Source organism: Haliotis rubra, unplaced genomic scaffold (assembly GCF_003918875.1).
Source record: "Haliotis rubra isolate DU_JTF1 unplaced genomic scaffold, ASM391887v1 Scf86, whole genome shotgun sequence".
Taxonomy (NCBI): Eukaryota; Metazoa; Mollusca; class Gastropoda; order Lepetellida; family Haliotidae; genus Haliotis; species Haliotis rubra.
Window position 1 is genome coordinate 1,918,201 of NW_025767590.1, and position 15,334 is coordinate 1,933,534.

General features: G+C 40.9%; 1 protein-coding gene across 1 annotated transcript; it reads left to right on the forward strand.

Moving 5' to 3' along the window:
* The first annotated feature begins 9,721 nt into the window (after positions 1-9,721).
* Positions 9,722-13,743, forward strand: LOC124262922 (beta-1,3-galactosyltransferase 5-like). The gene is made up of 2 exons (XM_046697524.1): positions 9,722-9,780; positions 12,323-13,743. The coding sequence occupies exons 1-2, from the start codon at positions 9,730-9,732 to the stop codon at positions 13,268-13,270; spliced, it is 999 nt and encodes a 332-aa protein (XP_046553480.1). The 5' UTR covers positions 9,722-9,729; the 3' UTR covers positions 13,271-13,743.
* Positions 13,744-15,334: the final 1,591 nt, after the last annotated feature.

A 15,334-nucleotide genomic window follows, 5' to 3' on the forward strand; every position in this document is an offset into this window, starting at 1 on the left:
CGAGCTACATTTTCGCAATAAACAGTACAGTGAAGGTCAGCAATATTACAGCTACAGTATGGTGATAAACTGTACAGTGAAGCTCAGCAATGTTACAGCTACAGTATGGCAATAAAGTGTACAGTGAAGGTCAGCAATATTAGAGCTACAGTATGGCAATAAACTGTACAGTGAAGATCAGCAATATTACAACTACAGTATGGTGGTAAACTGTACAGTGAAGGTCAGCAATGTTACAGCTACAGTATGATGGTAAACTACAGTGAAGATCAGCAATATTACAGCTACAGTATGGTGGTAAACTGTACAGTGAATATCAACAATGTTACAGCTACAGTATGATTGTAAACAGTACATTGAAGATCAGCAATATTACAGCTACAGTATGGTGGTAAACTGTACAGTGAAGGTCAGCAATATTACAGCTACAGTATGGTGGTAAACTGTAGAGTGAAGGTCAGCAATGTTACACCTACAGTATGATGGTAAACTACTCTGAAGATCAGCAATATTACAGCTACAGTATGGCAGTAAAGTGTACAGTGAAGGTCAGCAATATTACAGCTACAGTATGGCAGGAAACTGTACAGTGAAGGTCAGCAATATTACAGCTACAGTATGATGGTTAACTGTACAGTGAAGATCAACAATATTACAACTACAGTATGGTGGTAAACTCTACAGTGAAGGTCAGCAATGATACAGCTACAGTATGATGGTAAACTACAGTGAAGATCAGCAATGTTACAGCAACAGTATGGCAATAAAGTGTACAGTTAAGGTCAGCAATATTACAGCTACAGTATGGTGGTAAACTGTACAGTGAAGATCAACAATATTACAACTGCAGTATGGTGGTAAACTGTAAAGTGAAGGTCAGCAATGTTACAGCTACAGTATGATGGTAAACTACAGTGAAGATCAGCAATGTTACAGCTACAGTATGATGGTAAACTGTAGAGTGGAGGTCAGCAATATTACAGCCACAGTATGGTGGTAAACTACAGTGAAGATCAGCAATATTACAGCTACAGTATGATGGTAAACTGTAGAGTGTAGGTCAGAAATATTACAGCTACAGTATGGTGGTAAACTACAGTGAAGATCAGCAATATTACAGCTACAGTATGGTGGCACAGAGTGTAGCGAAGGTCAACAATATTGCAGATACATTATGGTTTCACATATAAACTACGGTAGGGTGTACACAGCAACAGAACTGCACTGTGTGTTGTAACTGGAGATGATAATATTAATATTTTAAAGCACCGAACATAAAACACAAACGAACTTTCCACTGTACAGTTTATCAGTTTGCATGCGTTTATGACAACAAGACGCCCTTTCCTGTACAGGACAGGGTGATTATTTACAATAATTGAAAGCAATCAAATTGGACATTTCAAATGGTAGTAGATCTGATACAGCTGATGAAATCCTAGTGATTGCGATGGACCGAAGCTGAAGCCTCACTTGTGGGGGTTTATGGCCATCTTGGTTCAACGGTTGTCCAGCCATGGAGCATGGACTCTCGCTACCGCACAGTACATCTGTCATATCTCTAGAAGTATCAGACGTGATGAATTGTTAGCAGGTCACTATAATTAACACTGTGGCCTGTTTGACATAGTATTTGTGTTCCAGGACATCGACAATCTGAGGTGAAGTCATTAAATTCTGGAATCTTTGTAATACATACATATCTCCATGGTTCACCAGAAGAATACATAGTGGCGTGACAACATTGTACGGCTTAAGGAACGAATTGACACCTTTGTACCTGTTTTACAACTTCCTTATTGTTGCTGTAGAGAATCACATCTGTATACTGACAAATCAACGTTGTTAATCTATTTATCAACTCATTTAGTCTATTAAATAACCACGTTCCCTTGTATCCAATCTTCTTCAACAATTTACCCGTGAAGATCCGGGTTAGATTTGGTCTTCAGCAACTCATGATTGTCATAAGAGGCGACTAATAGGATCGGGGGTCAGGTTCACTGTCTTGTTTGACACATGTCGTATCCAAGTTGCGTAGATCGATGCTCATGATGTTGATCACTGGATTGTCTGTCCAAGACTCGGGGCGATGGGGTAGCCTTGTGGTTAAAGCGTTCGCTCGTTACGTCTAAGGCCGGGGTTTGATTCCCCACATGGGCACAATGTGTGAAGCCCATTTCTGGTGTCCCCCGCCGTGATATTGCTGGAATATTGCTAAAAGCGGCTTAAAACTATACTCACTCGCTCACTGTTCCAGACTCGAAATCTACAGACCTCCGTTATATAATTGGAATATTGCTGAGTGCGGCGTCAACCAACAAATAAGCAAAACAAAATCTTCAACAGTCGGCCATCGACATCAGCGTGTATGTATGCGTGTGCGTCTGTGTGTATGTGTGTGATCGTTTCCTTTCTAAGTGTTACAGTAAAATTATCGGTAAAACCTAATGTGGCAATTTCACCAAAATGCGATTGGAAAAGCAGCTAAACACATAACAAGAATATTGTATGAAGCGTCTAGCAGCATCTAGCACACCTTTAAAACAATGGGCCTATGTGTAGTGCACATGTGAAAGTGCACGTCTAACTTCCTGCTTATGTTTCCGTTCTTCAATAATCACGACAGGTGCGATGAGGTCAAAGGGAGTCAAGGGTTACATAACGGTTTCATTATCCATGTTTCACAACTTTTTATGCTATTCAAGTTTACTAATTCAACCCAGGTGCCCAGTATCCTGTTTTATAAGTAAATATTGGCATCCGGCGTAAACTCATGCAACTTTACCTAACAACACACGCATGTAAGTAAGTATTTTCCTGCTCGGTGTGTTTCTCTAATGTGAATTAGCCTGACACCCGAACCATTAAACTGCCTCGTACGACAAGCCCATCTTGCTGGGAATGGAGTGCAACACGATATCCCAAAGAGCGAACACCTTTTCAGTTAGTGCATCATGTCGGTTAAGTATCCCTGTTGAGGGAAGACCATGTTGACTCCTTAGGTACCCAAACAAACAAGGGTGAGATGCTTCGTCATGAGCGTGAAATACGAACTGGCAGACTGTGCTACCTAAGGGACAGAACTCTACATGTCGATCAATGGTGTGAATCACTGGGGATTCAATGAGAATTGGAAAAAGTACAAAAGATTGTTTTTTCATAAGCATAGTTGCAGCGATAATACAGGAATTAAATCATCCCCTCTGGAGGACTAGTCAGTTCCTGAAAACTGTTCAATAGCAGTGTGTCCTTATACATGAATTTACTATCAGCGATCTGCAATATACGCATGAAGGAAAGCAGGATTTTACGTAACTTCAATATTCCAGCATCGTGCCCACGTGGGAGCTCGGAGCGTATGCGTTAACCACTGGGCAGCCAGCACTTTGAGGACATTCAAAAACGATAAATTCATAGTGACACAGAAGGAATTTAAAAATTTAATAATACCCAAAGCAGTCCAATTTAATTGAATGTACAAACGGGCAAAACAGATACGTTACGAAGGATGTAACTGTAACTTTGAGGAGCCACTGGTGCGTGCGTGCGTGCGTGCGTGCGTGCGTGCGTGCGTGCGTGCGTGCGTGCGTGCGTGCGTGCGTGCGTGCGTGCGTGTGTGTGTGCCATACCACCAGAGATCATACTACCTAGCGCACTCTGTAACAGTTTTGGCCCCTTGGCGATGGGTATCCTATTAGTTAAAGGCGTTTGCTCGTTACGGTTCCATTCCCCACTGAAGTACAACGTGTACATTTCTGGTGTCCCTCGCCGCTTTATTGCTGAATCATTGCTAAAAACTCACTCCATCCTCATTCAAGACGGTGCATACAATATGCATGGCCCTGAACCGCTTCATCTCCTTATCATCATAATGAAAATATGCATAAAAATATGTATGAAGGGCTTGATGTGTTACATAAAATCCTGCCGAACTGTATTATACTGATATATTTTCATTTAGACCATAGGGTGTAAAACTGGAATGAAAATATAAACGATGAGGGAAATAAACATCCATAGTAAATATACACTGCGGCGGCTCGAGAAAGTATACAGTTTACCCTCAATTACAAACGTTATCAAACCCAAATAAACGTTAAATGTCAACCAAACACTGGATACGTAACGCCCAAAACATAATCGAACGAATAAAAATCACTATCGGATGTATAACTTTTTTCGTTCATTTCAAGCCACCTTCGAACATGAGGGCATACTTGCTTTTTGTACGTTTTTCTGGTTCTCTGATACGTCAGATATATTGGTTTCCTCGCGCCGTCTATATGACTGTTAATTGTATGAGCTGTACTGTATTAAGACAGCTTTTGTTTTTGTGTCCGTTAGGACGACCTTTAGCGCTATGTGTGCTAAAGGTGCTGTCAGGCCTCGATTTGGGGAATTAGCTATAGGGAGCAAGCCTTGAAACCTTGAAACAAGAAAGGAGCCAGAGCTATGAGATCCAGGGTTTATTCAAGCAAGTGTGCTTGCATGACATTCAATATACATCAGTTCATACATAATAATGACATACAATAATAGAAATAGTAATCAATGATATCCTAATACAGTTTATATCTAAGTCCGGTAATATAAGCCATGTGTGGTACAACAGGGTATGTACGGTAAATGTATTTCGACGGTGATGTTGCTATTGGCAACGTGTAATTTCGACATATACGGAGTTAAGCCATGACCTAGAATACATGAAATGCTGTAGTGCTACATTTTTTGTGCTTTACAAAACAAGACAGTAACTTAGTTAAATGAATATGTAATAATGTACTAGGACGGCGCTGTTGTCATAGGCTACGCGTATTTCTTAAATTACGGAGCTAAACAAATACGGAACGAAGACTGTAATTGCAAACCACACGGATTTGAATGTATATTTTTTGGTAATATGAAGAGTAGACAATACCATTTTCTACTGATTACGGTAATGTGATTCGCGTATAAACTGTTCTGTACGGTATACAACTGCACGCGGAACGGAGCGTTTAATACATCATTATTCAAATACTTATAGTGTTGGTGAAATATCAAAACATGACAACATTGTACGGCTTAAGGAACGAATTGACACCTTTGTACCTGTTTTACAACTTCCTTATTGTTGCTGTAGAGAATCACATCTGTATACTGACAAATCAACGTTGTTAATCTATTTATCAACTCATTTAGTCTATTAAATAACCACGTTCCCTTGTATCCAATCTTCTTCAACAATTTACCCGTGAAGATCCGGGTTAGATTTGGTCTTCAGCAACTCATGATTGTCATAAGAGGCGACTAATAGGATCGGGGTCAGGTTCACTGTCTTGTTTGACACATGTCGTATCCAAGTTGCGTAGATCGATGCTCATGATGTTGATCACTGGATTGTCTGTCCAAGACTCGGGGCGATGGGGTAGCCTTGTGGTTAAAGCGTTCGCTCGTTACGTCTAAGGCCGGGGTTTGATTCCCCACATGGGCACAATGTGTGAAGCCCATTTCTGGTGTCCCCCGCCGTGATATTGCTGGAATATTGCTAAAAGCGGCTTAAAACTATACTCACTCGCTCACTGTTCCAGACTCGAAATCTACAGACCTCCGTTATATAATTGGAATATTGCTGAGTGCGGCGTCAACCAACAAATAAGCAAAACAAAATCTTCAACAGTCGGCCATCGACATCAGCGTGTATGTATGCGTGTGCGTCTGTGTGTATGTGTGTGATCGTTTCCTTTCTAAGTGTTACAGTAAAATTATCGGTAAAACCTAATGTGGCAATTTCACCAAAATGCGATTGGAAAAGCAGCTAAACACATAACAAGAATATTGTATGAAGCGTCTAGCAGCATCTAGCACACCTTTAAAGCAATGGGCCTATGTGTAGTGCACATGTGAAAGTGCACGTCTAACTTCCTGCTTATGTTTCCGTTCTTCAATAATCACGACAGGTGCGATGAGGTCAAAGGGGGAGTCAAGGGTTACATAACGGTTTCATTATCCATGTTTCACAACTTTTTATGCTATTCAAGTTTACTAATTCAACCCAGGTGCCCAGTATCCTGTTTTATAAGTAAATATTGGCATCCGGCGTAAACTCATGCAACTTTACCTAACAACACACGCATGTAAGTAAGTATTTTCCTGCTCGGTGTGTTTCTCTAATGTGAATTAGCCTGACACCCGAACCATTAAACTGCCTCGTACGACAAGCCCATCTTGCTGGGAATGGAGTGCAACACGATATCCCCAAAGAGCGAACACCTTTTCAGTTAGTGCATCATGTCGGTTAAGTATCCCTGTTGAGGGAAGACCATGTTGACTCCTTAGGTACCCAAACAAACAAGGGTGAGATGCTTCGTCATGAGCGTGAAATACGAACTGGCAGACTGTGCTACCTAAGGGACAGAACTCTACATGTCGATCAATGGTGTGAATCACTGGGGATTCAATGAGAATTGGAAAAAGTACAAAAGATTGTTTTTTCATAAGCATAGTTGCAGCGATAATACAGGAATTAAATCATCCCCTCTGGAGGACTAGTCAGTTCCTGAAAACTGTTCAATAGCAGTGTGTCCTTATACATGAATTTACTATCAGCGATCTGCAATATACGCATGAAGGAAAGCAGGATTTTACGTAACTTCAATATTCCAGCATCGTGCCCACGTGGGAGCTCGGAGCGTATGCGTTAACCACTGGGCAGCCAGCACTTTGAGGACATTCAAAACGATAAATTCATAGTGACACAGAAGGAATTTAAAAATTTAATAATACCCAAAGCAGTCCAATTTAATTGAATGTACAAACGGGCAAAACAGATACGTTACGAAGGATGTAACTGTAACTTTGAGGAGCCACTGGTGCGTGCGTGCGTGCGTGCGTGCGTGCGTGCGTGCGTGCGTGCGTGTGTGTGCCATACCACCAGAGATCATACTACCTAGCGCACTCTGTAACAGTTTTGGCCCCTTGGCGATGGGTATCCTATTAGTTAAAGGCGTTTGCTCGTTACGGTTCCATTCCCCACTGAAGTACAACGTGTACATTTCTGGTGTCCCTCGCCGCTTTATTGCTGAATCATTGCTAAAAACTCACTCCATCCTCATTCAAGACGGTGCATACAATATGCATGGCCCTGAACCGCTTCATCTCCTTATCATCATAATGAAAATATGCATAAAAATATGTATGAAGGGCTTGATGTGTTACATAAAATCCTGCCGAACTGTATTATACTGATATATTTTCATTTAGACCATAGGGTGTAAAACTGGAATGAAAATATAAACGATGAGGGAAATAAACATCCATAGTAAATATACACTGCGGCGGCTCGAGAAAGTATACAGTTTACCCTCAATTACAAACGTTATCAAACCCAAATAAACGTTAAATGTCAACCAAACACTGGATACGTAACGCCCAAAACATAATCGAACGAATAAAAATCACTATCGGATGTATAACTTTTTTCGTTCATTTCAAGCCACCTTCGAACATGAGGGCATACTTGCTTTTTGTACGTTTTTCTGGTTCTCTGATACGTCAGATATATTGGTTTCCTCGCGCCGTCTATATGACTGTTAATTGTATGAGCTGTACTGTATCAAGAAAAGTTAACTACGGTGCTGATTACCCCGGATAACCCAAGCTGCTTGTGAGCCCAAGAATGTTAACATCATATGACTTATCCCACCGGGTACCCATTCACCGTTTGGTGAACAGAGGCAAACACGTATGCTTCGTTGTGGGTCAGGATAAAAGTCATAAAAACTCTCAGGTGTCAAGCTGCCAAACACGGTCACCCATCCAAGACCTTTCCTTGACCAACATTGTTTAGCTTTAACTGACTTTTTACCAGAGCTTTATGTAGTCAAATCTGCAGGTTGGAGGAGACAGCAAGGCATGGTTTTAATGAGGCACAAAAATATAGAAATCACATTGCGTAAATGAAATAAAATGCCGCAATTCAAAATATTCTTCAAAACAATACATTTCTATAATCTGTACGCCTTACGAGGAGTGAAAGAATCGCACATAAAATACACCGAAACATCCCTCCCAATTCTCGTCCTGACAAGCAAGGTACGTACAAAGAGCAAACCGTGCTCCATCTGATTGGAAGGTAAACCTAGATAACTGAGAAGTTACAGAGGGGGGAGGTGACGTGAAATTAGGTTTAACGTCGTGCTTGAGAATATTTCGCTCATATGACGACGTGCATGCGTGTGTATGTGTATGTGCGGCTGCTTGTACTAGCCCAGATTGAAGCTGGTTTTATAGTGCTAGCCCACTGAGATACCATGCCGCAGTGAAGCAGGAATACCCCACTCAGACACATTATACTGACTCCACGCCGACCAGTCCTTGTTGTACCCATTAATGCCGAGCGCCAGACAGGGACCAACAAGAACCATATTTTAACGTCTTTTGGTATGACGCAGTCGGGGATCGAACCCGCGACCTTCCGCTCTCCGGGCGGACGCTCTAACCACTACACCACGGAGGCGGACCAGTTACAGAGGGAAGAACAGAAGCAACTAACACATGGTTTACAGAACACCAGATGTTATACACATGTGTTTGGTTGTTTGTTGTTTAACGCCACAATCAGCAATGTTCCAGCAATGTATCAGTCAGTCAAATAGCAAACAGCGCCCGACTGGGATATGTTGAAATACATCAACCAAAGTCTACAAGGATGACTTCACCGTTCTCATTTCGGGTGTTTCAGTCTGCAATATTCGTAAATAATCGAGTCTGGACCAGACAATCGTGTGATCAAAATCACGAGCATCGATCAGTGCAATTGGGATACAATGCCATGCTTCAACCAAGTCAGCGATCCCGTTAGTCGCCTCTTACAACAATCTTGGGTCGCCTGAGACACAATCTGACCGGGATGTTCAGGGATGTATGGTGTAAGCGTCCTGTGACCTGTGACACACTAGTCACAGGTCACAGGACGCATACACCATACATAATCGTATCATAATTTGAAGTACTTAATGAAATATATATATTGCTATGATGTTATCTAAAATACGTCTAGCTACGTCTCTGCCATTACGCGACGGCAGCAAAATATATTTTTTTAAACATACACACGGATACAGTGTTAGATATGCTGTACCCGTGAAGATAGGAGTTAGAATTGATCTTTAGTAACCCATGCTTGTCGTAAAAGGCGACTAACGGGATCGGGTGGTCAGGCTCGCTGACTTGGTTGACACATGTCATCGTATCCCAATTGCGTATATCAATGACCATGCTATTGATCACTGGATAGTGTGGTCCAGACTCGATTATTTACATACTGACGCGATACAGCTTGAATATGGCTTAGTGTGGCGTTAAACACCAAATGAACAAACAATCAAAACAAACAATGAAAAGACGGTATGTTGTACCGTGGTAATGTGTTATAGAAGTTTATAGAATCGTTAAATTGTGTGAAATACGCGATAAGGGACACAATGTGAAACAGACATTGCCGAACACAATGTGAAACAGACATTGCCGGACACAATGTGAAATGCGCGATACCGGACAAAATGTAAAATATCTGACACTGTGTGAAATGTGGAAAACTGAAATCACACGTACATACGACTGAGTTGCGTGCATGGACAGACGGAGGTGTATAATTACTTATATTGATCAGCCATACTTGAGAGACAACTGATTCCTACAGGTTTACCGCAGACAGTAGGGTAACGCTCTCCTCCAACATACTGGATGTTTAACATATTTGTAAGACGGATCAAGGTAGCCGTAGGAACACGACAGGTAAGGGAAATTCACATTCTAAGGTCGTTGATTCGGACCATACTCGGACCAGTGTCTTGATCATTGTTCGATACGAGGCAAGGGAAGCATATGATTTTCACCTATTATAAATACTGAGCTTTATCTACAACCGTGAGTGAATATTGCTCAAAGCCGCATCAGCAATTCTGCAGCTGTTTGCAGCGAGAGATGTGCTGTTAGATAAAGTGATGTTAAAAATCCCTGAAATGTCAGTCAAATGTCACATTCAAGGGTAAACCTGACTATTTAGATAAATTCTAAATTTTACATATATTATGACTTCTTTCAAATATGCCAAAATAACGTGGTTAGAAACTGTTGAAAAAAGTTCAGATAAGGTATGAGTGAGTGAGTTTGGTTTTACGCCGCTTTTAGCAATATTCCAGGGGGAACACCAAAAATGGGCTTCACGCATTGTCGAACGAACGCTCTAACCACTAGGCTACCCCACCGCCCCTGATAAGGTATGAACATTATCATAAAAACACTGCTTGACAAGAGCAAAATAAACACATTCAAGCAAAATTGTTATTAGGCTATTGCAAGGCATGCAAAAGGGTGCATTTTCATCTTACACAAATGTGTATTATAACAATGTCCAATGCGGCACCGCTGCAACACAACTTCCTCATTGCGAGAAAGATTAGAATACGTGTGACGATCAATCAACGGCTTTGTGGCATGGAGCTTATTTGAAACTTTGGTGTCTCAGCTTTTTTGCCACTGATCGATCACATAATGTCAAATTGAGGGTCGGGGATCAGAATACGGTAAGTTTGTGTCGGAAGTTTACATATTTAAAGCTTTTGCTGCTGATACAAACATGACTAGACAGCTAACAAGACATAATATCTCTTTCGGCTAAGGGTAAACTGAGGTGGCTCTTTAGAATGTCAGCTAAAAATGGATGATCTAGTTTTCGATTTTCGATTGCCTGTAAGCATGACAAACTATCAGAAAATATGATGAACCTGCTTTTGGATGACTTTCCAATGTAATGTAAAGCATGTAAAGCATGTAAAGCAACATGTATCGCCATGACTTCAGATAGACTGACACTCTACCAAACCACGTTATAAACACGCCGACATGGCGGATAGAACACACTGATAAAATGCTTGATCAGAAGCATTGGAGCGAAGTTTGGCGATTATGTGCAATGCCAGTTGTATTCGTCCTAAACTAAAACAGGATTCATTTGTCTCGGAATACAGACTGTCAATTATTAAGGTTTAAATGCTCCAAGACACAACCAAAGTCCCTGATGATGAATGGTGTCAAGTTCTCAAAGATATGATTTACGAGCTGAACAGTAAACGAAGCAACCATAATTGAGTTTTGACCTGATTAAAGTTCTGTAGATATGCAGAAGTGTTTCTTTTTCTCCGCCCCATTTAGCATTTGATACCACCTTCAAGATATCCAGTGCTTTCAAACATCTAAGTCAATTCTGGGTCATTATGTAGTTTCCTTTTGTTGCAAAAATGAATACAGCAGGTTTTGGAAAACAAACCCGTTTTCTAGAAACCATTTGTGTATTTTATTATGACGTAGTTGCGATTGTCTCTCAGTGGTATTCATATTTGCCCCACCACATGATACATCGAAATCATCCACAAATAATGAACCATCGATATTTTGATTTAATACTTTAGCAAGGTTGTGGACTTTTATGCTTAAAAGTGGCACTTCTAAAACACTGCCCTGCGGGACTCCCATTGTCCTGATCATAAATTTATATTTCAGATAACGTGGAGCCCGCTCGAACTTTAAATTATCTATCGCGTACACATGATTTGACGAGATGATCAATTGTTATGCTTTGATTATATTAATAATCAGCCACACCATATCTTTTGTTAAGATATGAAAGTTAAATTAGTTTTCACCGGAGATAAGTATTTATAAGCATTATCACCACTCACATAAAAAAGAATCTTCAACGGATGAGTAATAAAATACATTACAATATAAAAGCGAGGCTGTGTTATCGCCATGACTTCTGGCAGAACTGACAGTACTGGAGCTACGTTTGGTGATATATTGTAATGCCAGTTGGATTCGTACTAAACTAAGACAGGATACCTTTGTCTAGACATACAGACTGCCAATTATTAAGGTTCAAAATGGTTTAACACACAACCAAAGACCCTGATGGTGAATGGTGTCAACTTCTCGAAGATATGATTTACGAGCTGAACCGTAAATGAAGCAGCCATAATCCAGTTTTGACCCGATTAAAGTTCTGTAGATATGCAGAAGTGTTTCAACCATTTTCAGGTCCCTAGTCTAACAATGTAAGGAGGACGATGAAGAAGTCTACTGGTCAAGGCAGTCGCTCGTAACCCCGGAGACCCTGATTAGAATTCTCACATGTGTGATGCCCCATCGTTGTGTGTCCCACCGCAATATTGCTGGAATATTGCTAAATCGGTTTAAATTCAAACTCATTCCCACATGAACTCATTCCCACAGTAAACCTTGACATGCTTAGCTAACCAATGAGACTGTTCCTTTCCAGGTGATGGTGAGACGCGTGAAAACAGTATCACTCTGGTTCGGGGCAGCTCTTGGTTTCACGTACGTTATCAGTAACATACGTGTGTTTCCGGAACAGGACTTCTTCAAGCCATATGATCACAAAATAACGCCAATTGACTTTAACTTCCGGATACTACCGCAATATCACTGTCATGGATGGGAAGACGTTGATCTCGTTGTCATGATATTCTCAGTAGTTGGGAACAGGGAGCGAAGGGACGCTGTGAGACATACATGGGGACGGGTGGCGAGAAGAGGGTCGTGGCCTGGAGTCTCGATGCAGGGCAGAGTACGGCTTATATTTTTATTCGGCGAAACCAATAATCCAACACAGGAAGCAAGGCTGAAGGAAGAGGCTGAAGAACAGAATGATATCGTTCAAGCTGGATATATCGAATCCTATCAAAATTTAACATATAAAACTTTAGTGGGATTCAAATGGCTTCGAGAGTATTGCCCACAAACTGAATACGTCATGAAGGTTGACGATGATGTATTTGTGCATCTTCCAAGAGTGTTTGCAAAGCTAAATTATGGAGACTGGAGCAAAGGTATAGCCGGTTCTGTGGTTAGATCAGCAACAAAAAAATTCTTTGGTAAATATTCTATTGTTAATTACCCGTATCTCATGTTACCGGAGTATGCGTCAGGGCCAATGTATGTTATGCCCAAACGAATAGCTGTAAACATTTTGAACATTTCCGAGTATATGGTGCTTACTAACATGGAGGATGTCCATGTGACAGGAATACTTGCCAAGGCCATCGGGGCGGGTCATGTTGCCTTCAGCAGGGAGGACTATGACCCGTACGCAGCACCACAGGTGTGTGATTTTGTTCTCAGCAAGAAACTAGGTGGACAAATGGTAGATCCGCCGCTCGCTCACAGAATCTGGAAAACAATACAAAAGAGAACACCATGTTCCTAAGGAACTGTCACTGCTCCTTATCTTACCTTCATGTAAAATACTTTAATATCATTGGTCAATGACGCTTTAACAAGTTTCCGTGTCACCCCTCCATGGAGGATGACAACTGGAAAAAATATTACCCGCTGCCAAAGTAACCGCCACAATCTACGCCGAAAAGCTGTATCGCTGACAATCGTATGAAGTCATGATATATGACGCATGCAGTGCAATGAGTTCGAAAACCGTTCAATTAGCTGTTTTGAGTTCAATATGTACAGATTTATTTTACTGGCTTTCACTGCTTTATTTATACTGTTTTATACATTGCATCGTTTGCACACTCCACTTAAACATTATTAACCATTTTATAGCAGTTTCAAGCTTGTTAGATTATGTTTCACTGATGTAAAAAATCCAGTCGAGAGGCAGACGCCATTTTGTTTACATGTTATATAGTCGGTTGCGAGCTTATCGATCTTCAAAATAAAATATAAATTAATGATATTTCGTACATTTAACATGGCGGTAAGATAAATACGTCGTAAACTTCTCCTCCAGGTAATACGGTCAGATGTACGCCTTTTTGTAGCAGTGTTATCCATCGCCTACCGGCTCGGGTGACACTGTTACAAAGAGGCATACATCAGACCTTATTACCCTCGAGAGAAGCATACAAATTATAATGTTTGTTGTAAGAGGCAACGTCTCACTTCAGAGTTGAGTGTAAAAAGTGGCGGTAACGCCCCATGAATCTCAGGTGTGGCCGGCATCATTGTTGGAATTGTAATATCTCAATTCGACTATCCACAGGTTCAGATTATTCGCCGAACTGTTCAAAGATACGTTTAGTCGCCTGTTACGACATGCAGTTTTCTTGGAAGATATACCTTCCTGTACCTGTGATATAACCGTACGATTGATGCATGTAGACAGAGAACGATTGGGCGATCGTTCCAATACACACAAAACCAGTTTAGAGAACGGATTGTTCTCACGATTAAAGAAAAACCCTATCATATCACAATACATTAATGTCGTCTTTTCCGTCATGTGCCGAAAAGTGTGATTTTCTTGAAGACTTTTTATCTGATGTCATTTGTATCATTTTGTTTTATGTTGATACAGTCAGAGTAAACCTTATTCCTTTATTGATAATATGGCTTGATATATCCTCTTCGAATCGCGTTCCCACATTGAAAATATTTCTTCATTTATTCTTATTCAATCGCGTTCCCATACTAAATATTAGATGATCTATCCTCACTGTATCGCCTTCCCCCACTGGAATTGTTTTTCGATTTATCCTCACTGTATCGCCTTCCCCTACTAAAATAGTTCTGGATTTATCCTCACTGTATCGCCTTCCCCTACTAAAAATAGTTCTGGATTTATCCTCACTGTATCGCCTTCCCCTACTAAAAATAGTTCTGGATTTATCCTCACTGTATCGCCTTCCCCTACTAAAAATAGTTCTGGATTTATCCTCACTGTATCGCCTTCCCCTACTAAAAATAGTTCTGGATTTATCCTCACTGTATCGCCTTCCCCTACTAAAAATAGTTCTGGATTTATCCTCACTGTATCGCCTTCCCCTACTAAAAATAGTTCTGGATTTATCCTCACTGTATCGCCTTCCCCTACTAAAATAGTTCTGGATTTATCCTCACTGTATTGCGTGCCATTATTGAAAATAGCCCTTGACTTATCTACCCGTGAAGGTCCGGGTTAGAATATTGATCTTCAGTAACCCATGCTTGTCGTAAGTGGCGACTAACGGGATCGGGCGGTCAGGCTCGCTGACTTGGTTGACACATGTCATCGGTTCCCAATTGTGCAGATCGATGCTCATGCTGTTGACCACTAGATTGTCTGGTCCAGACTCGATTATTTACAGACTGCCACTATATAGGTGGAATATTGCTGAGTGTGGCGTAAAACTAAACTCACTCACTCACTCTTGACTTATCCTCACTGCATCGCGTGCTCTTATTGAAAATAGTTCTTGATTTATCCTCACTTCACGCGATCCGTTATTGATAATATTCATTGATTTATCAACACAGTTACATGACATGACATCTA